Genomic DNA, 27,422 nt, shown 5'->3' with positions numbered 1-27,422 from the left:
TCTTGTTTTCCCCGGAAAAACATGAGGAGAATAGGAGAAGATGACAAGGAGAAATGATGAAAAAAAAAAAAAGCCGACTAATAGGGAAAAATCTAAAAGAACGAAACTGAAGGACGGTGGAGAAGAATAGTGGAGAATAGGTAGAAGAAGACGAGGAGAAGAGAAGTAGGCGAATAGGAGAAACCGTGAAGAAGAACGACGGAGAAGAGCAAAAGAAAATGAAGAATGAAGGAGAATGAAGGAGTGATAAAGAAAGAAACGAAAGAGGAAGAGAAAACAGCAGAGAATGGCAGTTTTGGAATAATGAAAAAAATAAAATAAGAAATATCAACCAAAACTAAAAAGTTGCTATATTTGCAAAATTAAAAAGGTTAGTGCTGATATTGCTAAATTAGATTTTTATTGTGCCACCCAATACAATTTCCCTTTTATAATTACCCAATAAATATCCCTACCTAATTATATTATCCACATAATATAATTAGTTTACCATCAAAATTTAATTAATTATACAATCAAATATATAATTAATCAAATTTTTTCAAATACAACCAATTAATTCATAAACTCCAAACACTAAAACAATTAGATATTTTCCTAATATCTATTAAAATCCAATCTTCATAAATCAAATAAATCAACCAATTAACCAAATAACACCCAAAATTACAAAAATTTCAACATTAAACTTAGAATACTTAAACTTGAAATTATTTACTTTGGGGCGTTACACTTTTTCGTTCTGATTTCTTTCCATCGTCTTTCTTCTTTTCCTATTCTTTCTTTACATCGTTTAAATTTTAAAATGGTGTATAAAAAACCTTGAAAAAAATTATTTAGATTGGAGTAGCTAAATGTAAACGATCGTGTAAAAAAAATAAATCATCGGTAGACAAATCTAAACGATCGTCTACCAAAAAAAATAAAATAAAGAATCATGTAGCCAAATCTAAATGATCTTGTAGACAAATCTAAACAATCGTATAAAAAAATAAACGATCATGTAGCAAAAGAATTTTAAAAAATCGTTTAGCCAAATCTAAACGATTGTATAAAAAAAATAAACGATCGTGTAGCAAGAGAATTTTAAAAAATCGTTTAGCCAAATCTAAATGATCGTGTACCAAGTTTTGAAAAAAAAAATCATTCCAAATCTAAACGATCGTATAACCAAATTTAAACGTAACCAAATTAAACGATCGTGTAACAAAATCAAACGATAGAATGGAAAAATAAATTGTAGTCATATCTAAACGATCGTGTACCAAACAATAGCCAAATCTAAACGATCGCAAATATATTACGTGAGCATTGTTGATGGCCTAGTTAACGGAGCATTTTTGGTATTTTACACAATAGGCTTATAGGCTTTTTCCATTTTCGAAATTGTTCTATACAGTATAAATACTTTCCCGCTTTTTTATATTTTTAAAAAGACCCCAAAATTTTAGACCATTAAGTATTTATGATTAATATTAATATCTATGATTGAATGAGTAATCTAAAGTTAAAAAGATATTGTAAGAAATTTTTCTAAAATATTGTGGAAGGAAATGTATCGAGTAATGAAAGTGAACCATATTTGTTAGTTTGTTGGCAGTTACTATTCACCTTTGCTATACCAAAAATATTATTAAATTTCCTTTTTCAATTAAGATTATTCTAATCTCGTTCATTCTAACCTCGTTCAATTCTCTAATACCATCCTAAATTGCCAATCAATCCAAAAACTAAAATTGATAGGTAAATTTAATTGACCAAAGTAAAAAACTTGGAGGACTTAATAAGTATAATAACCTTTAGAACAAGGGATGATGTGTGTATAAAATGTTTGTGAATGATTGCAAGAGAGAAAGAGAGAGAATATTCAAGTTGAGGGAAGAATCAAATAATTGAAGAAGGTGCGGTGTAGCTCTATTTTTGCAATGGTCATCTCACCCAAATGCCCAAATTAGCCTCCCAACAAACAGATAACTACAGAAATGCAATTAATGGTAACACAATCATTTCAGCTCCTCCAATCCAACTATACTTTCATATCAAATATTTTTGCACAACAATTTTATTCTTTTAGGTAAAATGCCTAAAATAGTACAAATTGGAAGCAGCAGATCCAATATTTTCCCCTTCTCTCTCTCTATCTCTCTCTCTCTTTTTCTCTCCCTTTTCACTCAAATCTCCCAACCAATATATCTGCAGCTGACTGAAACTTTACTTCCCTCTTAATATTTGTGTGCTGGGGGAGCTCACAGACATGACATCAAAAAAAGATCAAACACTTTTTCTCAGCCATCAATTTGATTTTGTCTGATTGGGCATCAGGGGCTAACCGTCCAATCAGCCATACACATCATCATTGTCGTCGTCTTCATCATCTTCTTCTTGTTCGTATTTCTTTGCAATGGCCCTGGTGTAGGCATAAAACACAACCAAGGGCCAAAAGAATGGAGCCATCCAATTCTGACCAACCAATTCAAAAAACAGAAGATTACATCAGAAATCACTCTTTCTTTTTTGGGCTAACACTTCCTTTCCTCCTAACTTCATTTTCTTTCATCCTACACCAGCCAAATAAAAGTGTTACATAGACATCTCTATACGTTCCTAATCCTAAACTAACAGCCTATTTGGATTAACTTTTCGAGTGTTTATAAAACACTTATAAAGTCAATCCGAACACATGCTAAACCAAGTTCTGACTCAATAGAAGTCTGATGAAAATACAGTCCAAGAATCAGAAATTTCTGTGCCACTTTGCACCCATTTGGCTAACATATTTGTTAAAGATCTTACCAGGTTGTGCTAGGTAAGATTCTATTTGCAAGATCTTCATTTATAGATACAGGAAGTGGTAGCATTTTGCTCATTATGCCTGGAGAGTCCCTCATGCTGCAAGAGTTGGAAATCAAGGTCTCAATTGATAGTTCTGCCTAAAGACTGGGTCTGTAGGAATCACTTTCAAGTAAATAAAATGGATATCCACTTACTCATTTAGGATAGCAATAATATTATTCCTTGTCCGGCAGAAAAGATCAATGTTATCCTGCAACTGCTAGAAAAGATAGTACATCATAACCCAATAAAAAACTTGAGCATCTATAATTTCATGACATAGATTTGCTTTACATTTGTATCAGCCAGTGGTTATTTTGAGGAACAAGAATAAACCATCAACAGAAGACATTTTAGACCATAGCAATAAGGCATTAACATACCCCCCCGCCCCAGAATTTTTTAAAGCTCAAAGTGAAAACACAACAGTCTTAGCGCAAAACACACACATACAAAAAAAGGTGTGGACTTTTTCTTTTGTAAGATGCATATATAAGAGTACTACATTAAGAAGAAAAAAATTGTTGAAGTGAAAATATAAAACAGAAAACATCAAAACACAAGAAAGTTTGCGTTGGCTTAGTAAATTTGACATTTCTAGTTAATAAAAAATAAAAAACCCTAGTTATTAATATTTTTTAAAAATAATGGTAAAGTCCAAACGTCCAGGGCATTGAGCCTAGGGGATTCACAAAAGGCATGTGCCTTCTGTTGTGAATCTTGCTTCTTCAAGGCAAGGTGCCAAACTTGGGCCTTGAGCCTAAGTGTGTGCCCGGAAAAGCTTTTTAAAACACTGCCTTATCCCCCTTCCTTTGATAGGATGCAATCAACAGCAATGAACTATCAGAATTGTGAAAATAGTTTGGATGTTTCTAAGCTTCATTTAGGAGATATATTCAGTTAATACCGAGGTATCATTTATGTGTCTCAGAAAGTGACAGAAAAGTGCATTCCTTCAGGAGTATAGTATCGACATTTTGCATTCATGAAATTTTAGCAACCCTGCAAAATTATCCAAGAAGTCCTCTCCATCACTTCTTTCTCATGCCTTTATTAGCAAGCAACAATTGTACACTAGCATCCACAGAAGTGCTACATGATAAGCTAACAGACAAAGATCCTTCCATGTGATTTCATCATAAGGGAAATTAAGAATAAAAAAACAGGTGGGCCCTTCATCTTTTTTCAGATTATATGGAGTCTAATTTATGAAGTAAAGTTCAGAATACTGAGTAAACTTGTTCTAGGCAGGTGAAATGTGACAGTTTAGTATTATATTAAGACCAGATAATTTCCCATTCAAAATTAACAACTAACATGAATTGCAAATGGTTCTAGAAGAAAATAGTCTCCACTAAAACCCAATAGATATTCACCTTGTACATCGAAAGGTTGGAAGTAATTTGACTAAAAGCTTGAGCATTCTGTTCCAAAAGATGTGCAGCTGCACTGCTAATCTCTGAGACTTTGATGGAAAGAAACGTCTCAATAGAAACTTGAAAAATTGGTAGTTGTTAAGAGCAACTATAAAGAAGTATTGAGGAAGAAAATTTCAAAAACAGCTAACCTTCAGAAGGCATACGTTCTTTTCTGTTCACATGCTGCATCATATGTGAATATGCACCCATGCTGGGTCCAGGGGCTGAAGGTGTGTTCATTTTTAAAGATGGCTCCACCAGCTTATCCTGAACACATTCAAAAGCATTAGGAAATTGGATCTTCAAATCAATATGAGATTGTAAAGATTTAGAGGAAACTCTAACAAAAATATCACTTCCATTGGAAACTTGAAAAAAATTCTTGATTTGAACCTACAGTTCAACTTAGTGTCCTATAATTAGTTTAGACGTTGAACTATTGAAGAAAGTATGGATGTAGAAATAAACTGAAAGAAATTGTCTTGAACAGATTGTGCAACTTAACAACTGATAATATTGCCAGATAAGAATGGCAATGTATCCATAAAAGCTACAGAAGCTAGCCTTGTTCTGAAAAGTTTTAAGCTCCAGGCATCGGCATAAACCAAAAGCAGTAAACTGTAAGGAATACATAGGAATGAATAACCAATGATTCTAGAATTTCATGGAACCCATGTAACCTTGTATGTTGTCATTGTCAAAATTTGAATGTTAAAACACAAGATTTTATAAGATTTTCAGCAATTTCATCTGTGCTAGTCATTCTGATCTTCTCGAAAATACAAAAATAAATGATGGTAAATACAAACATCAAAATAAATGTACTAGCAGAACAAACATCACACACACATCAATTTTCATTAAAGTACCTTTCGATTGTTCACTTTCTTTCCAATGTGTTCTTCAGGCTTTCTTCGTTTTCTCTGTAAAGAAGTTTGCTAGTTAGACTTACTATATGAACTTGAAGAGGGCAGATCAGTTGTATTTTACACAGAAAAAGCTTTCACAAAATGTAATAGAAAAGGCAACAGTAACATAAGATCTTTTGGTACCATGAAATTTGGCAACAAACAGAACTCCCTTTGTTTTTAACAAATAAACTAAATAAGAAAAAAAGTTGCTTTCCAAAAGCATTGCTATAAACTAAATAGAGAAACTATTTTACATTCAAGTGAAGGAAAACTTTGGGAGTTGTGCCACCTAAAGACACCTAATTCCATATTATCCACAAACTAATGAATCCCAAATAATTTCTATTAAAATATAACTCATACTTAAGTCACAGTCATAATACAGAGAAGTAATTTATAAGATTGAGGTGCTTACAGTCATCCACCTACACCTTAAAGCAACATCCCTGACAGTTTTATCACGTAACGTGGCAGCAATCTTGATATACCTCAAAATGCTTGGTTCATCAGCAAACCTAACAAATGGCAAGAACATTATAGAAAATACTGTAAAAGAAAGTTGATCATTGCAATTAAGACCGAAAGAATGGAAGATAGAAAGTATGACCTTTGATGTCTCTATAGTTTTATCGATACAACAAGAATTTAAAACAGATTACACAAGAGAAGAACTTTAACGTATCAAGCAGTCCAGAAAGAATGACTGATTAAACATAAAAGAACTTCAAAGGGAAAAGAAACCACATGTAAGGGGATAATATAAAACAATTATTGTTTCCAATTCTGATATAAATTCCATCTTGTTGCTGTCTGTACGTATCATTGTTTAGATTATCTCAAGTTCAATTTATAACATAAAAGACCTGATATAAAACAAAGACGTCCAGAGTTCTATAACACTGAAAATTTCCTTCCAAGATAACTCTTCGCATAAATTTCGATAATCCTAAAGCCAACAAATCCGATAAGAACATCAGTTAGAAAATAAAAAGAAAGAACCCACATGTGAAGACCTTCTTCCAATTTGAATTGCTCTTCCACAGACCATTCGACTGCCAACCCAGCATCATGCTTGAGCCCTGGCACCGTATCAAGAAGCAGAGAACCAGATGAATTGGTTGGTTGGCTAATAACAGGATGATTGTTGTTATTGTTGACGGCGCTAGAATTCCCCGAAAACATTATGGCCGACGCATTGTTGACCCCAAAATAGTTCCCCATTGTCATCATCTCTGAGCTGCTAGTGGTTGCAGTAGACTGAAAAGATATAGCGTGCCGATTCAAAGCCGAACTTAAGGTTTCGTCGCGGTGAAACCCCGTGTTGGATTCTGCTGCCATGATTACTAATCCTCTTATTTACAGTAACTCTCACAGGAATCTCAGCTGAAGCATATCCAACCTATAAATTCAGGAAAACAACACAACAATTGAATTATAAAACTCAAAGAAGACAGAAATTACTGCAAAAAAAGGAAGAACACAAGTAGTATCTATAATAATTCGCAAACAAATAAACATCCCAAGCAGAAGAAAGGAAAAGGAAGAATGCAAAAAGGTCATAATTCCAAAACAATCGGACAACATAATAAGGGGAAATGCAAAATTGATACGACAAAAACCCACAAACAGCAAGAAACAAACCCACAACGCAAACACCCATCAAAATACAAAGCATTTTTGAAGCTCGAAACTCCACAATCAAAGCTAAACCCCATGAAACAGCAAAATTACAAGAACCCAATTGAAAAACCCCAAAAGGGGTCGAAGGAAAAGGACATAAAAAAGCAAAAATAAGAAGAAAAGAAACTACTCACGTTGATTTCATCTGGGTAACGATCGAAATGGCAGAGGATAGAAGCCCTAAAAGCACAAAATGGAAAGAAATTACAGAGAGAAAAAAAAAAGGAGAGAGAGAAATAGAGACAGACAGAGAGAGAGAGAGGGAAAAAAAAGCTAAGTGAAGGGTGGGGGTTACCTTTTTAGGTGCAACTTTCCGACGAAGCCCTGATTGGCTTTGGGTTTGGCAATACAAAGCTTTAAAATTATATTATGAAATCCATTTTACAAAACGTAGAAAGAGGAAAAAAAGGAAAAAAAAAGGCTTGAATTGAACTCTACAGCTACAGTTACAGCTAGAAAATACAGAAACAAAGTAGTCTCAACAATTGAAATTGGTAGGCTTTATGAGCCACCAAAATCCAAGGAAGCCCCTCCTCTTGTCTTTTTGATTTGGGTCATTTGGGTCATTCAATTCCAATCCTCACAAAGCTCCACCAATGGAAAAAAAGCTCAAATTTTTAAACAAAAGTAAAGCAAGAAGAGAGAGAAAAGGAAGAAGAGAGGGGGGGGTTTCTTACTTGCAAATAAATAATGGATACGTTGTTGCAGATCTTGGAATTCAGCAACAGTGCGAATCCCCATATGCATTTGATGCCAATTATTGTGGACTCTCCACCTTAGCTTTTATTTCAAAAAAAAAAAAAAAAAGAAAAAAAATGATTTCTTAAAATGGTATAAATATGAATATTTTGGGTATTGTGTGTTGTGAAGTGGATTATATATAGTGATGGCATTTGTGATAAAACTATGTAAGTAGCTGTTGTCTCACGCCAACATTTTTAGTCTCTTTTAATTTAAATTCAATTACTTTACCCTTAAAAACCAATCATTTCTTTTTCACCATTTTTTAATCTTTCCTTCCCTTCACCCTTCATTCAGCATCCTCACCTCACTCACTCACTGTTACAGAATATTTATCATCTTCATCTCATAAAATATATATATATATATATATATATATATATATATATATATATATATATATGAAAAATGAAAACATCTATCTTAATCCTCCACTTTCGGCTCTAAATAAATACTCTATTCTTTATTATCAACACTTTAACAATAAAGCTTTGATTTTTTTTTTTCTTTTCAGTTAGGATTTTGAGTCATATATATAAACATTTTGCAAATGTTGTTTTGTTTTGTTTTTTTTTTAACTTTTGTTTTTAATTGGTTTTTTGTTATTATTATAATAAGGTTTGTATATGTATATAGCTTCATTGATATTTGGTTTATTTGTTTTGTAAGTATGGATGTTTTTTTCTCTTTTATCTCTTCAAAAGAACATTTACTTGACAAACTCACTTGTGGGTTGTGGGTGGGTGTTGAGCACTTCTCCCAACCACTTCTTTGATCTCTACCCTATTAGAATTAGTTCAACTAAACATAAAAGGGATTGTTTGTACCATGAGATTGTTTGTTGTCGTACTGTTTATAGAACTTCTCTTTGGACTTTCTACTTGGAGATATTTGCAATATTATTCATGTTAGAATAAAGTGTGATTCTCAAAATTGTCGAGTGTCAATGATGATTAAGCTCATATCGATCATTTCTCCTTTATAATTCACTTAGAATATTTTCTTCTTTGTGTAGGCTTCTATTCCTTTTTGGACTTAGGGCATGTCTTTACACAAATTTTATTGTATTAAATTATTTGAAAGAATTGTTGGTCCAAATGAGCATAGTTATGGTTTGTTAACAATGTTTGAACTCATTCTTGGCTTATTGTAAAAAAAAAAAAGAAAAAAAGATGTTGATGAGAATATAAATTAAATCACAAAGTCATTTAATCCTAGTGATGAACTGATTAAGGTAGTTTTTACAGTTTGGAATGTCAATTACTTCTCATATTCTAGGTTTCACAATATTATTATTTGAAAAAGAAGGGAGAAAATGGTGGCTTTCCAATCCTTTTTTTCTCATTTGATAAATTTAGCTAAAGCTATAAAAATATATTTACATAATTTTAAGCTGAATCAGATTACAACAATTGTGTGAAAAAGTTGAAAATGTCACTAATTCCTTTATTTGCATTTTAATTATTATATTTATTATTGATCATACGTATAATAATATATTACTTTACTATAATATAAAAGTAGATATATATATATATTAATACATATAGTGATATTTGACTTCACCTTTTTTCAATAATTACTTTTATGCTTTATATATATATATATATATATATATATATATATATATATAAACGATGATGTCTAGTGTGAGGAGGTTTAAACAAGTTGAAAGTATATATTTAAATTAACCAATTGTACTGTACGTAAATTTGCGATTGACTTATATAATTAACAAAGGGGGCTATATGATATGTTAAAGAAAAAAATACTAAAGTTTGATGGATTAATCAAAATGTATGGTAGGTGGAAATGTTGAAAAAGTGGTACTAAAAAGAACAAAAACAAAACCAAAAGAAGAGGTCCTGCCATGTCATCTCTTATTTTTAGTTAAATAAGAAGTAAATTATATTAAGCTTATCATAAATTAATAAGTAAATCTAATTTGCTCCACATTAGTTGTCTATATAAACATGATAATGGAATACAAGTACACAACTTTAAATTGATGCGTTTATATATATTATATTTGAGCTATGTTATAGCCACAATTTATATATTGCATAACAAACTTCTCTCTCTATATTTTAGTACATATTTTTATCTCTAAAATTATAAAATGTATTTATTAAAAAATGTCTATTTTTGGTTATGAACATGAATATATATATATATATATATATATATACAAAGATAAAGATATCTTTTGAATGTTGCAACCTATATGACAATCGAAAAGATGTTTACTCTTTTAGAAGTTATATTACTACCCATAACTTTTTTCAAACATTTTAAAAATATTTTTGAAAGATAAACTCTTTAAGTTATTATTAGAAATAACGATTGTGGTTGGGAAAAATCTGACAATGATTTAAAACAAAAGTTAAAGATCAAAACGTCACTTATATCATTTCAAGTCACCAACATATACTTGTTCTACATCCTAATTTTCCTTCAACGTTCAAACATATTCCTATTTTAAATTTACATCTGAAACAATTATTTTGAAAGAACGATAATATACATAATGGTTAAACAAGTAGCTAACCAAGTCGGTGAATATTTTCTTATAATTTGACTTAAAAAATAATATTGAGTCGAATGAAAGATTTAAACCTTCAACCTTTCACTAGAAAAGATATAATAAAGTTAAAATTCAAATCCAACTACACGTAAAAAGAAATCATTCTCATAAATAATATATAAATTTATATAATAACATGGTTTGTAAACAATGAAGGTCTCATCAACTTTCCATTCTACCCTTATCCCCACCCCCAAACCCCAACAAAACAACACCCCCATACATATATTCTCAAAAGAAATTTTGGGATTTCTGAGAAATACTTAAGAAAGGGGGTGACACTGAAAAGGAAGAAGAAAGCTATTATAATATAATATTATTTACAATAATGGATGGAAATGAAAGGGCATGACAAAGCCCACAAACAAAATCCTTTTGAGGATATTTGTGTCATTTAATTAAAGTGATGATCTAGATGAATACATATTAAGAAGAATTCATGGTCCAATTATAGTTTTGGTAAGCTATGTTGACTGGACCTCCATCTCCCAAAAGGTGTGTTAAAAAACCTGCTTTGTTGGCATCCAAGAACTTCATTATCCACTTCAAGATTTCTTTCTCATGCCCAAAGTCCACACTGAACCTGCAGAACCCAACAAAATTTCCATCACTACTTTCTTTTCTTTTTTTCATAATGCTCATCATCATATATAGAAACAAATACATTATTCTTGTACTATATTGCAGTAGACTATGATTACCTCTGTTAATTATTACAGTTTTCAACTTCTATACTTTTAAGTTTTAATTTCCAAGGTTAAGAAAACCTTTCATTGTCGGCCATTTTTGTTGTAATTGAAACTTTTAACACGTTAGGGAAAAATACCTAAGCTACGGACATGATTGAAATCACTCTGGGTGTACGTAGCATGTGTAGTTGAGTTAGATTCAACTTAAAAAATATATATGCAGATACAACACGATCGATACAAACACGGTGGCACATCATCCTTTAAGAATTTAAGATACATGGAAGACACATTCATGATTGACGCATTTATATGCTTAAAAGACTTGGTTTGAGGTATTTTTCGTTCAAAAGTTTTTATTATTGTCATACATGTGTCTTTTTAGTCTACTCAAAGAGTGTTCTATACATAATTAATACATTTGTTGCACTATTAAATGTGTCTGATACATGTTTAACAAATGACAAAATGTCCAAGTGTTTGATACGCTTCAAACGCAGGCACATGCTAGTTAGACTAAAGTTTATGTCCATAACCGCTAAGAAGTATTGACATTAAGGCTTCAGAAAAGAATTCAATTGAAATAAATTAAAAGATTTGGGGGTAAAAATGAAACTAAAAGAAATAAATGGAAAAGAAAAAGAAAGTGAAGAGTGAGTTAGGTGACAAACCACTTGATGATTCCAGTGAGATAAACAGTTCTTTTGTCCAAGTCAACCTCCACTCCTCCACTTTGAAAGAATTCTCTTGCGGCGCATCTTAGCTCTGCTTCTACTCCTTGAGGAGTATAGAATCTCACTCTTGGGCTTGACTTTGTGCCATTGCACAGTCCAAAGTGAATTAATGGATTCACTTCCCCATAAGCAAGCTGACATTTGTATTTCATATTCACAATATGATAAGAATTTTTTAAAAGATGCTATCCATTATATTCATCATTCGACAACAAAGAAAAACAAATATCATAAACCCAACCAAGAATAGAAAACCTTCCAACCACCACCTTCTTTACATATCTATCTTATCAACAAAACTACTAGATTTGGGAGAGCATCATTTCTTAGAAACAGTAACATATGGTGCCGACAAACTAATTGAGAATATAACTTTGAATAAAAGATGTTTTGCCAACTGTATTAATAATCTTTCAATGTTTATAAATGTTTAAATTATTTAATAAATACTACCACTCATGTAAAACTTCTTTAAAATTTTAGATGAAAAATTGGACTTGGAAGTGTCCATGTCTCCTTTCAAGTCCTTGTTACATTGTTTCAAGTATCAACTAATTTGCAACTTTTATGAAAAAAGACGAATTTTTTAAACAAAAGAAAAAGTTTTTGATGTCGTGAGAGATGAGAGTTCTACGATGGATGTACCAATTAAATGTCATAATCCTCCAAGTGTCCAAGTCATGCACCAATTAAATATTAATCTTTCTAGTGCACGAGTTAGAAGGAATGTTGAGATGAGAATTATATCATAAGTAATAAATTTATAGATTCAGGAACTAAATGATTAGATTTGAAAAAGACAAGGAAACAGTGCTAAATGAAGGGGTTGAGCAAAAAAGTAAGGATCTCAACTAATGAAAACAGCATCAGAACAAAAGTATCAGAGATGGAATAGGTATCAGCCGAAGGTTAAAAACAGATCACAATCCTCAAAAGTTGAAATGATAAGATAAACTTTACTTACCTCCAATCGCTTGTCAGAACTGCTGAAGGGCTTAACAAAGGAATAAGGTGGCCTCCTATTGCCTCTGAGAATCCCATTCTTTATGGCTATAAGTGAATATGGGTGTCCACCGACCAAGTATTGGAAATCCGAGAAGAAGGATTTTCTGTCAATTACACCCTCTAGTCGTCCAAATCTTATCAACCCATGAATCACCATAGCATTGTAAAGGTTTAGGAAAAAAGCTAATTTTTCATTTTGTGATAGTTCCAAGAGGTTCACGCGGTGAAGGTCTTCTATTACATTTATGTACCTGCAATGCATAAGAAGTTTGAGACGGGAGGAAACATTTTTAGAAGTGATGAAGGGGAAAAAGAACGGTAATCTTTTTTTATATTCATTCAGCTTGATAACGTTTTTGTGATATTGTTTCTTTGTTTACTATTATTGTTTAGAAAGAAATAAAGGTTTTTTTTTTGTACAGTTATGGGAACAATTATGCGAGTTTGGGTTTTCTCTCTACTCTCGCTCCTCAAGGTCTAGGATTTCCCACTCCTCGCTCACTCTATTTTCTCTTCCAACTCTTTCTTGCTCTCATTCTCACTTTTTATCATTTTTGTCTTGCTGATGATTTTTAGCTCTTGTTTTTCTTTTTAATTAAAGAAAGCAAATAACCAAAGTTGTGATATTGAAGTCAAGAGAGCTAAAATCGAAAAATCAAGAGTTAAGAGCCCACCACGTGTGTACAATAAGGTTGTTTCGTTTCATTGATGATGATGCAAGTAAAAAGATTTTTTTAAAAAGGAAAACTTGAGTTTTAAAAAGTAGGGCAAATTTCATTTAAAACCTCAATTTTAGGTCAAGTACAATCATCTCAGGAAAGAATGAAAAACGAAAAAAACAATAATGTTACAAATAGAGGCCCTCATGTCTACAAAATGATTGTGCTCGTTTAGACAAATGAAACATTTGGTATGCAGAAAGGGAAACTTGAGAACAGGATGAGATGGATGAAGCCCTTTACAAGAAATTGGTTTTTTTGTGTATAATGTGTATTCAGTAATACATTCCTTTTTTCTTTTAAAGCATATATAATTATTTTATCTCTATGTTCATTTATTAACAAAAGTGTAATTATAATTAAATTTACACGATTAGTTTATTAATTGAACTGATGTTAAATCACCAACTTAAACCTCTGCTTTTGTCTCAAATTCAATGTTAGTTTCAAAATTTTCCATTTGACCATTATTCTAGAATAAAATCTCATAAATCGCCTATGCATATTTGCTGTTGGTCATTTTCTACAGGTACTTTGTACTTTCTAGAGAGTGATCTAAAATGCTAAAATCACTGTGTGCTTGTAACACTTGTTTAATAATTTCAATCATGATATTGGATTTAACACTTTTAAACATGATTTTCATATTATCATAATTGATAGTGAATGATTATAACATGTTTTTAAAATAACTTTAAATATATATACATAAACAATTTTCAAATCACTCACAATCATACCTTAGTTCCATGAAACTAGGTCAAAATCAAAGAGATGTGCCATTAAATCGTAACAATAATGGTACTAAGTTATAATACATTTATTAATGCATCAAAATTAAAACCCAATTTAAATCCAGTAAAAACAAAATAATAATCAAATAAAGTAATCAGTTCCTACGTTAACTATGATCACAACCAGACATAAATGCTCGACATTAATAGCACACAAAGCCAAATATAGAAATGAATTTGTTTTAATTTTTTCATTACTTCTTAATTTCTTTTTAATGCCAAATGAAAAATAGGGAAAGAAAATAAACACAAAAAGATGTGGAAAGTTTGAAAATTGTACCTTCGAAATTCTTCAGTGTTGCTAATGGTGAGATAATCAATATGTTGGAGATCTTCAGAGGCATAAGATTCTAAAATGGCGGACATGATCTTGGCGAGCTTTTGTGCAACAATGGCAGCGGGCTTGGGCTCATTGTCATTAACTGAGCCCCTGAAATTGAAGCAACGAGATATAAATGGCCCATGCTCAAGGAATCTATAGAAGTGATTCCCATCTTCAAATTCATTTTCCCTATTCACAACAAAATTATTATACATCAAATAAGATCATAAAGACATTCAAAGGTTTAAATCAAAAATGTTCTGTTTGTTGTGTTATGTTAAATCTAACCTATCTTAGTCTCTGATTTTTGAATTTTTGTTTATTGAAATTTGAAATTTATATAATGTGTCTAATAAGACTTTTAATTTTAAAAGCCGTCAAATAGGCCTTTTCATTTTTTAACTTTATGTTGAATAAATCATTCACTTATTCGATCATGTTTTTATTTAAATTCAAACATATATTAAACTTAAAATTAAAAATTTAAATGTCTAATTTTCTTTTGCACTTAGAAACATGAACAAAGGCACTTTCTTTGATCTCTGGTATTTTAAAATTAACCTTCAAATATTCTCTTTTGGAAGTTAGACCAAGAATTCAACCCTTATTCGATCATTGTACTAAATAGAAGAGAAAATATGGCTAATTTTCAAGAATAAAGAAAACGAAACAGTTACTAAACCATGTAACTAAAGTCTTATAAACTATGTCAATTTAAAACAAAACAAAAGTTAAACTATATTGCTCTGGGATTATTTTGATAATAAATAAAGAAATATACTTTTGAAGATGAGAGAGAGATTTTTTTTACCCAAAGACGTGATGGATAAAGAGCTTCTGGGCCATCTGCTTTCCAATTTCAACAGCCTACATTATTCATTAATTCACAAATCGGATTAAAAATTTCATCTCCAATCTACCGGTGACAAACACTACTTTTCTTTTAAGTCCTCCATTGAAATTTATGCTAAAGTTTTTAATACCCTAATGCTTCTTTTTTAGATCAACTATAAACAGATGTAGCGTAACAGAATATCAAACGCCTAACTCCCTATCATTGCTCAACTCAATCATACATTCTTCCCAAACCTTACAACCAAAGGCTATTATAAAAGCACCCCATCTATATCATTAAAAACAAATTATATTACGTTTGTTTACCATAAAAGGTCACATCGACGTTATTTTAAAATGATTTAGAGTAAAGTAACATTAAAACATTAATGAAATGAATACATGGCATAGAAGTACTATAGATTCTCTACTATTACTCTATGTTATGGTTTGAGTAGATTAAAAAAGCAATATATAGAAGTAATGATGCAACTAAATGGAATTAATTCCCACAATCATAAGATCCATTTTTGAGAAAAGAGCCAACTATTAATTACCACAATTTACTATACCATATTTCAATTTTATAATTTCTTGTTTACTTAGTTGCCCCCATCATTAATGGCCTCTTCCACCACATCCCCTCCCAAAATCAATAATATTTTTATTGGAAAATTTTTCTAAAACTAAATTAACTTAAATATGCGACCGTGACACATAATAAATAAACTATAGTATTAACAATTGTTCCAATTTCTTAATGTCTAATGAGTTTATTTGATACGTTGTTGAACAATATACTATTATATTTATCTGATCTTAAATGTTGATATTATATAAAAAAACACGAATATATATCCAAAGTTGAGAGATTTTATGTGTGAATTTGAAATTTTCAAATTCTATTTTTAGTTTAGGAAAGGAGTGGGGGGCGAGGATTTGGACATTTAAGCTTCAAATATTTATTCCTTAACTAAAAACTGAATTTCCAAATTTAAGAACACACACATATATAGTATTATTAAGGGAAACTTAAAAATTTTGAATTGAAAAGATAATCAGGTGCTTCACGGAGCACAAAACAATGAGACGGCAACTTCAAATGACCGTAGGATTTCAAAAGAGGGTGTGGTAAAAAGAGTATTTTGTCATCTTCATTTCATCCAACGGTCAGAAAACAGAGCACAGAAAAAACAGAGCATACCTTTCTACGGCCGCAGTCAAGGCGGTGAATAAGCGCTTCCACCATTTCGCTGCCGGAGAAGCAGTTCTTGACGATCTTCATTTTGATTAGACGGTCCTGAATCGGCAATCTCTGTCTCAGAAATTTCACGATCTCAAGTAGTTCGTCCGGCGATCCTTCATCTGGGTCGTCGAAACCGTATACTGGCGGAGCCGGTGCGTCGTCGGGACATTTATGGCTGAGCATATCTTTGATTCTCCGGTCAAATTCGCCGCTGTTTCTTAGGGAGTTTAAGGCTACAAGACCCCCAAAGAGCTTGTCGTTGAAGAAAATCTGCGGCACTAGTGTACTTCCCGTCCTCTTCATCAGCTCCTTCTCTCTTTGGGGAAAAACATCGACGTTGATCTCAACAAACCTCAATCCCTTTTCGTTGAAAAAACTCCTAACCGCTTTACAGTCCCTGCAATTCGACCTCGAGAAGAAGCTGATTCTTCCCTTTAGTTCTCTGTCTCTCTCTTCATCGCTCTTCAATTTCACCACGACTTTTAGACCGGAGAGATTGATTTCGGTTACGCCGGGTTGGGACTTCCCGTTGTCGTCCTCATCGTCCTGGTCTTCATCTTTAAGCGACGAAATCCGCTTGAAAATCGCCGCGGATAAGCTATTGCTTCTCTCACGTATAAACTTCCCGATCGAGGGCATGTCGACAGAGATATTCTCAGACAAACTCTGCGACCGTTTGTGCGGTGGTTCTTCGGCGGAGGAAACGGAAATCCCAGGTGGGGCCTCGGGTTTAGGAAGTTGAGAATGAGGCTCCAATACGCGTATTTCGCCATTATTGGGTTTCAATTCGTGGTGGGGACGAACAGGAATATGACCGTTATGATGGGTAGAAATAAAATCCTCTGATTTCTCTGTATCGAAGGAGGAGGCAGAAGAAGAAGAGGAAGAGGGAGATTCAACATCAGAGAGCTTGGTTTGATTTTTATGGAAAGTGTGAGGAATGGAAAGCTTAGGGGTGAGCTTGGGATTGTCGGAATCATCGATGAAAGGAAGTTGAGAAACAGAATGGGTGGAAATAGGATGGATAATTCCATGTGGGTGTGTAGGAGAATCATGAAGTCCATTAGGAAAAGAGATGGGTTCTTGAGAAACAGAGGAATGAACGTCAACAGCCATTAGAAGAGAGAAATGTAGAAGAAGAGTGGAAATGGAGAGAAAGAGGAAGGGGGGGTTTAACGTTTTAAGGGGAGAGAAAGGAAGAAGAGGTCAAAGGGGAGGCCCAGGGAGAGCTCTACAAGAGTTTTCAGTAAATTAAAATAAACCAAACTAACATCACACACACACACACATATATATATATAATTAATTCGGGAAGAAAATAGAAGAGAGACGGTTAGAGAGGGACAGGGAGGGGCATAAGGAAGGAAGGAAGGAAGGAGGGAGGGAGAACAATAAACCCCTTGAGAACCGGGGGGAGTGGGGCCTAACCAGAGTCACGTGAGTTGTGGTGATGATGAAAAACACATTGAGAAAATGTTTGTTAAAAGGTTTGTAGGGTTTAACCAAAAACAAATCAGTTTAACCACCTCACCTTAAAACCAAAGTTTCCAATTTTAACCCAAATATAACACAAATGTTTTTATATATAACATTAATGTATTTATGGAAATTGCTATATATTGTTTTTATAAATTAATGGATAATTAGTTAAAAATTGAAACAAAGATTTTAAAAAATTATATGAGTTATGATCAAAGTTTAGACAAAAATGGTGTTTTTTGTTTGCTTTTAATCACCAAGTGGCAATCTCATAGTCCAAATGCTGCTCTTTTTTTTTTTTTTTTTTTTTTTTTTTAGAAAAATAAATAAATGGGAAGATTATGGTTTGACGTGAAAACCGAAGGGGAGGATACCCGGTTTGGTATCGTTATGCCGCTCCGCTCTCGTCAAACGTCACTCCACGGAATTTATATTTTTTTAAAACCAAAAGAAAAAACATTGGAGGGATGTCTCAATTACCAATCCCGTTTTCATTTGCTCTCACTTTCGTTTCACTATTTTTCTATTAAAAAATTTTTAACCCTACTTTTTTGTTTAGGCAAAATTTAGGAGCGCCCGCCAAGAAAAAACAGCCAACAAAATTTTACGGTCAATACTACTACATTTTTTTTAAATTACAAAAATAATAAATTTAAAAGTGATTGATATTATTAATTAATTGTCATATTCAGAATATAAAAAGAGATATTATAGACTTTTCCTTTTCATTTATACAATTTCTCTAAATTTTATTATTAATTCTATAATTTTTAAAGTTTAATATTTATTCACCTTCAAATTTAAATTTAGTTCAAATTACAAAAAGAAAACGACTTTTTTTTTTTAATTTTTAGATTTAAATTTGACTTCCAAAGTTGTAATATTATATATAATAATATAGAACAAAAATGTTAATATTCTCTAAGCTGATATTCTATAACATTATGCATCTTTATATTTTCAAATTTGTTAGGGATAGTGACTTTCAATTCTTTTAAGTATTTCTTAATCATATTTTCATGTCATTGGGATCTTTCTCATTCGGACATAATCTTATTTCATTCATATCCCCTCTCAAACTTGGATTGTTACATGCCTATTAGCTTCCACTTGGCTTGTCTTTCAACCATACAAAAAAGTTCACCATTACTAATCTCAAATTTGGGGTATTATACGTCTTGGTGGCTACTTGAAGAGGTTCCACTTAGATGACCAATTTGTAACACACCAAGTCCATATATATGAATTATGAATCTTGACGTTGGTGTGCATTTTTTTATATAAGAATACAATCGTTCTTGATATTGAAATTGTAAGTAATTAAAAATTACAAAAGAATAAAAGACAATAGAACCTAATTTGAAATTATTTTATTTTATTAGGGTGAGAAGGATGAAAAAGTAAAAGAAAAGGGATTATTATTATTTGTTTGATTTAAAAAATAAAAAAGGGTTTTACTTATTCAAATAAAAAGAAGGAAAAAGAAAAGGGCATCAAAAATTTTAAAAAAAAAAAAAAAAAAAAAAAGATTGAAATTGGATAAAGGATTTGATTCAGCGTATTACATAAGCTGAGAAGAGAATTGTTGTGTATTTTCTGGACCCAATCTTTAGTCATTTGAAAAAAGGAAATTGTGGATTATTTGAATTATTCTTATGATACACAGTCTCATATTGTTGAACACGTTCCACTTGTTTGCAATCACGTTTTATAAATACCTTGTTATATATATATATATATATATATATATATATATATATATATATATATATATATATATATATATATATTCTTATTAATTTACTGTTTTCTTATTCATTTCAAATACTTTTGTCTTTTTAGTACATCCCAACTCAATTAAACCTCCTACAACATCTTAATAACAAGTCCACTTTGACATCTTGTTCAATGACTTGTGTGCATTTAAACATCCCAACAATACTTCTTTTTCTCCATTTCTATCCTCCTATTAAACCACAATTTGTCATATGATACATTCTTCTTTTTTTTTTTGTTTTTTAAGATATTTTCATTATTTTATATATGATGCGCAAACATAGGGTTGGACATAACAAATCGAAAAACTAAATCGAAACTAGCCAGTCAAAGGAGGGTTCGGTCGATGTCAGTTTGAAAAAAATTCAGACTAACAACATTTTTTTAAAAAATTCAAAGACTTAAACTGACCCAAATCGTTTGTCGATCATAGTTGAGTCAATGACAATTTGGCCAAAAAACCGACTCTAATCGATCAATGCTCATCCCTACATAAAGATTCAAAAGTTTAAACTGACCTAAATCTGTTGTTAAAACTAAATCTAGATAGGAAAGATGTGCGTATCTTGCTTTAGAACAAGAACTCAATTCATCAATAAAGAAAATGATATCTCGAAACATATGAAATTTCATAAAACTACTATTGGCTAAATCACAAGTATTTGTGTTATAGAGATTTTTACACGAAAAACTTCACTCTATATCTTGTATATGATAAAGTCTCAGAATATTCGAATTACTTCGGTTACCAACTTTTTTAACGAGAAAGGATGGTTACAAATCTTTATTGTCTTCTATGTTCTATGTTCTGTTTGTAATATGTATATATATATATATATATATATATATATATATATATATATATATATATATATATATATATATATATATATTTGTATAGAATATTGATATTTCTATCGATAATAATTAAATATTACAGTCCTATATACACCCAAATTAGAATACACTAAAGGAAAGAATACATAAGAACAATATTTCTACAAATAGTATTTCCTAAGAATAATATTTTTAAAAAAACACTCTAATTATGTCAATACCCATCCTCAAACTCAAAGTTATCACAAACTTGAATTTGCTAAGAAAACTTCTTAAATCAAATCAATAGACCTAGGATAGAACTAGAAACCCACGAAGAACAAAAAACACAATGAACTTCTAGGCTGGAGACGAACCCTTCTGGTATAGAAACATAGATCCTCGTATAGAGATACATAACAGAGTCTAAGAAGAACAAAACAAGAACTTCTGGGCAAGAACACAGATCCTAAACTACTGATTTGAAAACAGAACAAAGACGCTTTTGGACAAGAACAAAGATTCTATACTACAAAGACCAATATAATTTTTTTTAAACCAAACGAAAATGGTTAGACAAAAACTGAACTATAGACAGAATTAAACAAAAAAAAAATAGACTGATTGATGCCCGAATAGAGACAAGCGGATTGATACGTGAACACAGACAAGTTTAGACAGGTCTGGAGCGGATAGATACAGATTGAAGGAAAACTTCAGAGAACAGCGACAAAATGGGGCAAGCTGAACTGGGTTTCATGGCGGATCTGAGTGTCTTAGAAGGGAGGAGGTGTCAAGGACGACGTGGGTTTCACGTTGAGTTCACCATGGACGGGAGGAAGCTTCAGGTCGTAGGATTCACAACGTCAGAGCTAGAAACTTGGATGAATCTGGGACCGACGGACGAATCTGAAAGCCGAATAGTCGGAGGCCAACAGATCTGAACGGAACATGAAGCTTCGCGCGTGTGCAACGGTAGGTGCGTGAAGCTTCGTGTGATGGTGGCAGCAGATGGGATAGGTCTAGAACGTTTCTTACGTGGGTTTCATCAAAACTGGGTTATTTGGGTTATGTGTCGTGGAACAGAGGAAGTGGGTCTGGTGGCGGGTGTCGTCGAAACTGAGGAAGACTTAATCAGGGTTTGATGGAAGAGAGGGTTTGGCGGCAAATTTTTTAAAATATTCAGATAAACCCTAATTAACTAGATTGCAAACGACATGGGTTTTTTTAGTGAAAACAAAAAGAGGACGGGTGCAAATTTACATTTAGGTCTGCCTCCGCCTATGGCTAATCATTGACGGAGGTAGTGGTTGAACAAGCCCAAGATAAAACCTAGAGCTTTGATACCATACTGGTTTGTATAGAATATAGGAAATATTACTCTTATATATTCTTTTCTTTCACTACGAGAATGAGGGCGTATGTCGACATAGCTCTGCATCGACATAATCTTGAAATACGTAGGTAGAAGCTACGCCGACGTCAAAATCGAGATTTGCTATTTTCTATTTTGTATTTTCTAACTTATCTACATCTCGTCATATATCCATCGAGATTTGCTAACTTTATTTTTTAACGTATTCTTCCTGAATCTTATACTAAATCGTCTTATCTTTTTGAAATTTCTCCAAATTTGGTTATTTTTACTAAATATTATAACATTTTTCAAATCTTTAGCAAATTTCTTTTCACAAAATTATATGAATTCCCCAAATTTCAAATGACAATATAGATTTTTAAAATTGATTCAACATTTTCAAATTTTGGAACGATCAAATTTTGCGAAAAATTGGATAAGATTTGGAATATATATAGATCAATCTCGACGTTAATCTGTTTAAGAACTCGTTGGAAAAACTCAAACATATCAAATTTAGATGCTAAATATGCTCGGGATTTCACCTAGAAAACCCAAACATATAGAATCTTGGTGTTATTTTATTCGAGATTAATATCTAGAATTCACGTAATTTTTTCAAATCAAAGAGAATTGTGGTGACTTGGATGTTGTTTACAAGAGCGATGTGGTGTGGCCAAATTTAGATTTGTCAAAGGTTCATATTTTTAGGATTAGAATTTAAAGAACTTTTAAATTAGGATAAATATTTTTAAAAAATGTAAAAAAAATTAATATAAGATTTGATAGAATCGTCAAATTTTGAGAAAATTTAAAAAATTAGTTAAACTTTGCTATATGATTTGGAATAATTATATAATTTTTTTGAAGAATTATAGGATCTCAAGTTTAATACTTGCCGAGATTTTAATAAGAAAGCTAAACCAATCCATAACATTAGAAGAATTACTTCTTTTTGTAATTTTTGATGGTCGATCTTCGAGAGATGTACCAAGAACAACAACTGTAACGAGTTTTCACCGTACTAGTTTTTTAAGGTGGAAACATAACTGTGCTATTTTTGACAATTTTCCTCAAAATAATTATTTTAATTAACTCTAAAATATAATGTTGTTATCAAGTAGAGTAAAATAAGTAGCATCAATCTTACTTCTTTTCCTTAAATTTCTTTGTACACAAATTGGAATAACATTTATTCATTTCAAACTTTATATATGTAATTTTGTTCTAACCTTTCCCCATATATATAGTTTCAATATATACAATTAAAAATATAATTTGTAATTTAAATTATGAAAAGTATGAATAGTTCGTTATTAAAACTTCATATATTAAATATCAATATATACACATATAGAATAATAATATATTTTTAAAAAAATTAATAAAAAAAATTAGTAAAATTATTAAAAATATTTATAAAATATAAAAAAATTTAAAATTTAATTATGCTGTAATTTTAAAATGCGACTGTATTTAAGTTTAAAATTTATGGAACAGAGTTAATGTATAAAATAGTTTTTCTAAAAATAATTATAAAAAGTAGGATGACTCCAAATGTAACATTTGCCTTTGCAAACATAAAAGTGATTCCAGACAAATATCGACCGCCTACATTTTTCGTAAGACAAATTAATTTATTAATCTTTAATATATGTAATTTTTTATAGTGATTTTGATAATTATATTTAATTATTTTAACAAAAAAGAAAAATAATAATTAAAATTGGGGTCATGGTCATGGCAGCTGGGAAGAGTTGACGTGGAATACGTATAATAATTTAAAAATATTTAGACATTGGGTTGAAGAATCAAAATTGAGATGATAACAAAAGCTATTACATAAAATATCTAAAAGAAAAGAAAAGAAAAGAAAAGAAAAGAAAAGAAAAGAAAAGAAAACACAAAAACGAAAACTACATAAAAATTAAAAAATATTAGTGTTAGAATCAAAGTTGGGGTCAAAATTAGATATTTTTCAAAGAAAAAGAGTTTGGTTTAAAGTCAGAAGGAGATAAATGACGTTAACACACATTATCATTATTGTTAACCACATACAAAAATTGCAATAAAATGTCATTTTTTAATAGTCGTTGAAGGTTAAATCTCAAAATTTTAAGCTTATTATATTAATCATTATCCAATTACATTACAATAAAACTGTCTTTAGTTTTTATCCATCTTTTTTCCAAATGTCTAATTTTAATATATTTTAATTTTGAGGGACTAAATTTAAGATTCATTAAAATTATATGGATTAAAATTAAATATTTGAAAAGTATATGGACCAAAATTGAATAAATTTCTAAACATAGAATTAGAAACCAATACTACAGTTTTAGATTCAAAGTTTTTTTTTTTGGGCTTATTACAAATAGATTATGTTACATATTTGCATTTTTTTAAAGACGTTGGTATGAACTTAAATATTAGTCTTACAAATGTTACTTAGAAACTTTAAGATTAATTATATTGTTTTTGAAAGATGTGGGATGGAGTGATATAAGTATATAGAGATGATTGTAGGAGGGATTTGGAAGTGATGTGGTGGTTCAAATAATATTCTAACTCTCTTTTAATTCATAAATGTTAAAGCTTGTTAGCCCCTACAAATTATGAACTCAATTATACTACTCCTGGGTGCCCTACTCATTTTTATAGAATACATCTATTATGTTTGATATTTTGAACACTTACTTTAAATTAAACAAATTGTACGTCAACATGTTTCCATAGATTTCATCATATATATCATGAGCTAGGGAACTACCTAATTAATAATTAGTTGATTAAACTTTAAAAACAAAAATGGTAAACTCTAGATACAGTAGGTCTTTATAATTTTAAATCAATATAAATTAAATAAATAACCCTCTTTTAAATTCAAAAGGGTTAAAATTTTAAAATATGATACTTATTCATAATATGAAAAAAAGTTGTCATTATTTAAATAAAAAAATAAAAAAATAAAAAACATGTACACAGTTACTACTAAAATTCTATTTATTAATTACTTATCATAGAACTCAAAAATGTGAAAGAGAAAGAGTATTGAACTAATATACATAGGTTGATCGTTAGATTAATTTTTAGTTTCATGAAATAAAATTTAATGTGAACCTTATAATTCTATGCATCTCTTTCTTATACTTATATTAATTTCAACAATAAATAAATAAAGGAATGAAATTGCTAAATCAACAATTAAGACATGAGATGTAACTTCAACCGGATTGATGGTTTAAAGTCAAAATCCTCGCTTTCAAATATGGTTTGATTTAATTATAAAATAAATAAATTATTATTTTTTAACAAATCAATAAAAAAAATGATTCTAAATATAACCAAATGAATTAAAATATTTATAAGTAGAGTAAAATATCATAAATAGAAATCAATATTTATGTTAAATCATGATCGTTGAAAATGAAAGTGAGAATATTTAAGAAAAGATAAATGTTGTAAGAGTGAATGACATTGGAGGGTAAAAAGCTAAAATACCTTTGAAAGCTTAAAATTTTAATATAAAAGCTGAGGAAAAGAAAAATAAATAAATAAGAACTTTTCCCCCAAAAAAGTTAAACTCCTTTTCCTTTTAAACAAATAAACCAAAACAAAATGTATGCACTCAAAACCTTTATCCCACACCCACTCTTCTTCTACTCACAAACCTTTCTCTCCTCTTTCTTCCTCTTCCTATTTTTATTAGATTTTTGTTGCTATGCATGGACGTACCAATTAACATATGTCCCAAACTAAACTAAGTCCTGACCAACTCAAAGGTTTTATTATAAAATCACAAAAAAAAAAAAAAAAAAAAACTCTTTGTCCGTTATTATCATCTCCAGTCTCTACAAATCAACCTTGTATCTAAATTTCCTTATAAGATTTGGTAAAATAAGTTCTAAATGTTAGGTCTATAACCCATATTTATTACTTTGATAAAATGACAACAAATAAGCTCAACCTATGAAATAACAAAAAGTAGAGATACACGTAATACATTTAATACTCTTTGTACACTATTAATATATACTTGATAGTTGATACCCTACTAATATACGTTTGATGTTCATACACTAAAAATGTGTCTATATGCAAAATGGAAAAATGTTTGGGACAATGAGTTGGTTAATATAGTTGTATGTTATTATGTTTGAGTTAATTATAATAACTTGTGTTTAAGAGGTGAACTATTTTAGTTTGAGAAAGAAATAGTAAACATCATAAAAATAACGAAAAAGTAAAAGTAAAATAATAAAAATCGTAAAAAATGAGAATTTTGAATTTTGAAATAAGATCAAATGTATATAATTGAAGATAACAAAATATCTAAGGATGGTTATTATAGTTTTAGTAGAAGGAGGATGGGAAAGGTGTCACAAACATGATAGTCTTGATTTGAGAAGGATTCCCAGACAATGGATAGGTGTTTTAGAACAATTAGTGGAAAATGGGATGAAAAGATAAGCGTGAGTGGTGGTGGAAAGTAAAGGGGAAAAGCGTGTTGATTGTATTAATCTTAATATCTCAAACACATCAAATCAAAGTCAAATAAGTCACCAAAATCATTTTCCAAATGCAATCCCAATTACCAATTACCAATTACCAATTACCAACCAACCACACAATTCAATATTGCTTTCTCCATTCCATCCTTTCTTCCTCTCTCTCTCTCTCTCTCTCTCTCTTATTTTTGTTCCATAATTACTTCAATTTCCAATGGACCCTCCTCCAACTACAAATACTTTTTGCTTTTTTATATATTGGATTATGCACATTTAACCCTATACTTCTCCCATGCCAAAACCTAATAAAAATATTATTGTTATTTTAAATAAACTAAAATATTTATAAAAGTTTTTTTTTCTTTTTTAATTTTCTATTACTATCACTTTACAAGTCAAATAGCTTTTTCTTGTTTTATTTAATTGACTATGTTATGTATCAAAAGAGTTCAAAACTATTTTTTTAAAAAAAAAAAAAGAAAGGGAAAAATTTGGTGGAATTTTTATAAAGAAACAAGAACATAATTTAAGCACTTTTATATTAGTTGAGTGGTCAAATACATGTATATTAGTGGTTAATGTTAAGGGGCTCCAAAAAAGGGAAAAAAAAAAGGTTAATGTTAATTAGTAAATATAGATTATTTTCAGTGATAAAATATTGAAAATATTTTAGAAATGTAGGAAAATAAGAAAATGAAAATTGATCATGAATTAAGAGAGAACAAAATATGTTGTTTTTTTTAATCAGTCTAATCCTTAAACCAAATTTTTAAAATAACAAAACCAAAAACTTTAAAATGAAATATAAGAAAGAGGGCATCCAGTAGAGAAAAACCCACCATAATGAAAATTGGGCCTGAAAAACCCAGTTAAAAGGGCCCATAGAAAGAGTTTAGGGGGAAGATGTGAAAGGGCGGAATGGAATAATAATAATAATAATAATAAATGGGGGGGGGGGGGGGGGGGGGGGAGGTGAC

The 27,422-nt window shown here is 30.7% G+C and overlaps 2 protein-coding genes across 22 annotated transcripts; both read right to left on the bottom strand.

Annotated features, from left to right (window-relative positions):
• Positions 1-2,006: 2,006 nt before the first annotated feature.
• LOC103503945 (uncharacterized) lies at positions 2,007-7,686 on the bottom strand. Of its 21 annotated transcripts, XM_051090347.1 has the most exons (11): positions 7,519-7,674; positions 7,137-7,429; positions 6,976-7,021; positions 6,165-6,560; positions 5,577-5,676; positions 5,120-5,173; positions 4,400-4,517; positions 4,209-4,297; positions 2,988-3,052; positions 2,794-2,889; positions 2,007-2,558 (listed from the first exon to the last, which is right to left on the bottom strand). In XM_051090347.1, exons 4-11 carry the CDS (start codon positions 6,497-6,499, stop codon positions 2,501-2,503), a joined length of 915 nt encoding a protein of 304 aa, XP_050946304.1. In that variant the 5' UTR covers positions 6,500-6,560; positions 6,976-7,021; positions 7,137-7,429; positions 7,519-7,674; the 3' UTR covers positions 2,007-2,500. The 21 variants fall into 21 exon arrangements, with proteins under 21 accessions (XP_050946304.1, XP_050946305.1, XP_050946317.1 ...); XM_051090348.1 differs by lacking the exon at positions 7,137-7,429 and having other exon boundaries at positions 2,988-3,049; positions 7,519-7,686; XM_051090360.1 differs by lacking the exon at positions 7,137-7,429 and having other exon boundaries at positions 2,007-2,460; positions 2,988-3,049; positions 4,209-4,291; positions 4,415-4,517; positions 7,519-7,686.
• Positions 7,687-10,268: 2,582 nt separating this feature from the next.
• On the bottom strand, positions 10,269-17,805 carry LOC103503935 (uncharacterized). Its single transcript, XM_008468331.3, has 6 exons — positions 16,468-17,805; positions 15,241-15,296; positions 14,388-14,618; positions 12,554-12,845; positions 11,527-11,723; positions 10,269-10,749 (listed from the first exon to the last, which is right to left on the bottom strand). The coding sequence occupies exons 1-6, from the start codon at positions 17,623-17,625 to the stop codon at positions 10,593-10,595; spliced, it is 2,091 nt and encodes a 696-aa protein (XP_008466553.1). The 5' UTR covers positions 17,626-17,805; the 3' UTR covers positions 10,269-10,592.
• Between the last annotated feature and the right edge of the window lie 9,617 nt (positions 17,806-27,422).

The sequence above is a fragment of the Cucumis melo genome, chromosome 9 (genome assembly GCF_025177605.1).
Source record: "Cucumis melo cultivar AY chromosome 9, USDA_Cmelo_AY_1.0, whole genome shotgun sequence".
Lineage (NCBI taxonomy): Eukaryota > Viridiplantae > Streptophyta > Magnoliopsida > Cucurbitales > Cucurbitaceae > Cucumis > Cucumis melo.
This window is presented reverse-complemented; position numbering and strand designations above follow the sequence as displayed.

What these genes read in the sequence shown, in the direction of transcription:
- LOC103503945 (XM_008468352.3), bottom strand. Translation starts at nt 6,499, where the DNA reads ATGGCAGCAGAATCCAACACGGGGTTTCACCGCGACGAAACCTTAAGT. An exon ending in AGAACGTATGCCTTCTGAAG is followed by an intron (nt 4,298 to 4,399) that starts GTTAGCTGTTTT and finishes TTTCCATCAAAG; the next exon opens with TCTCAGAGATTAGCAGTGCA. An exon ending in ATCTTACCTAGCACAACCTG is followed by an intron (nt 2,559 to 2,793) that starts GTAAGATCTTTA and finishes TGGCTGGTGTAG; the next exon opens with GATGAAAGAAAATGAAGTTA.
- LOC103503935 (XM_008468331.3), bottom strand. Translation starts at nt 17,625, where the DNA reads ATGGCTGTTGACGTTCATTCCTCTGTTTCTCAAGAACCCATCTCTTTT. An exon ending in TTTATCCATCACGTCTTTGG is followed by an intron (nt 14,619 to 15,240) that starts GTAAAAAAAATC and finishes TGTTGTGAATAG; the next exon opens with GGAAAATGAATTTGAAGATG. An exon ending in AACACTGAAGAATTTCGAAG is followed by an intron (nt 12,846 to 14,387) that starts GTACAATTTTCA and finishes TATGCATTGCAG; the next exon opens with GTACATAAATGTAATAGAAG.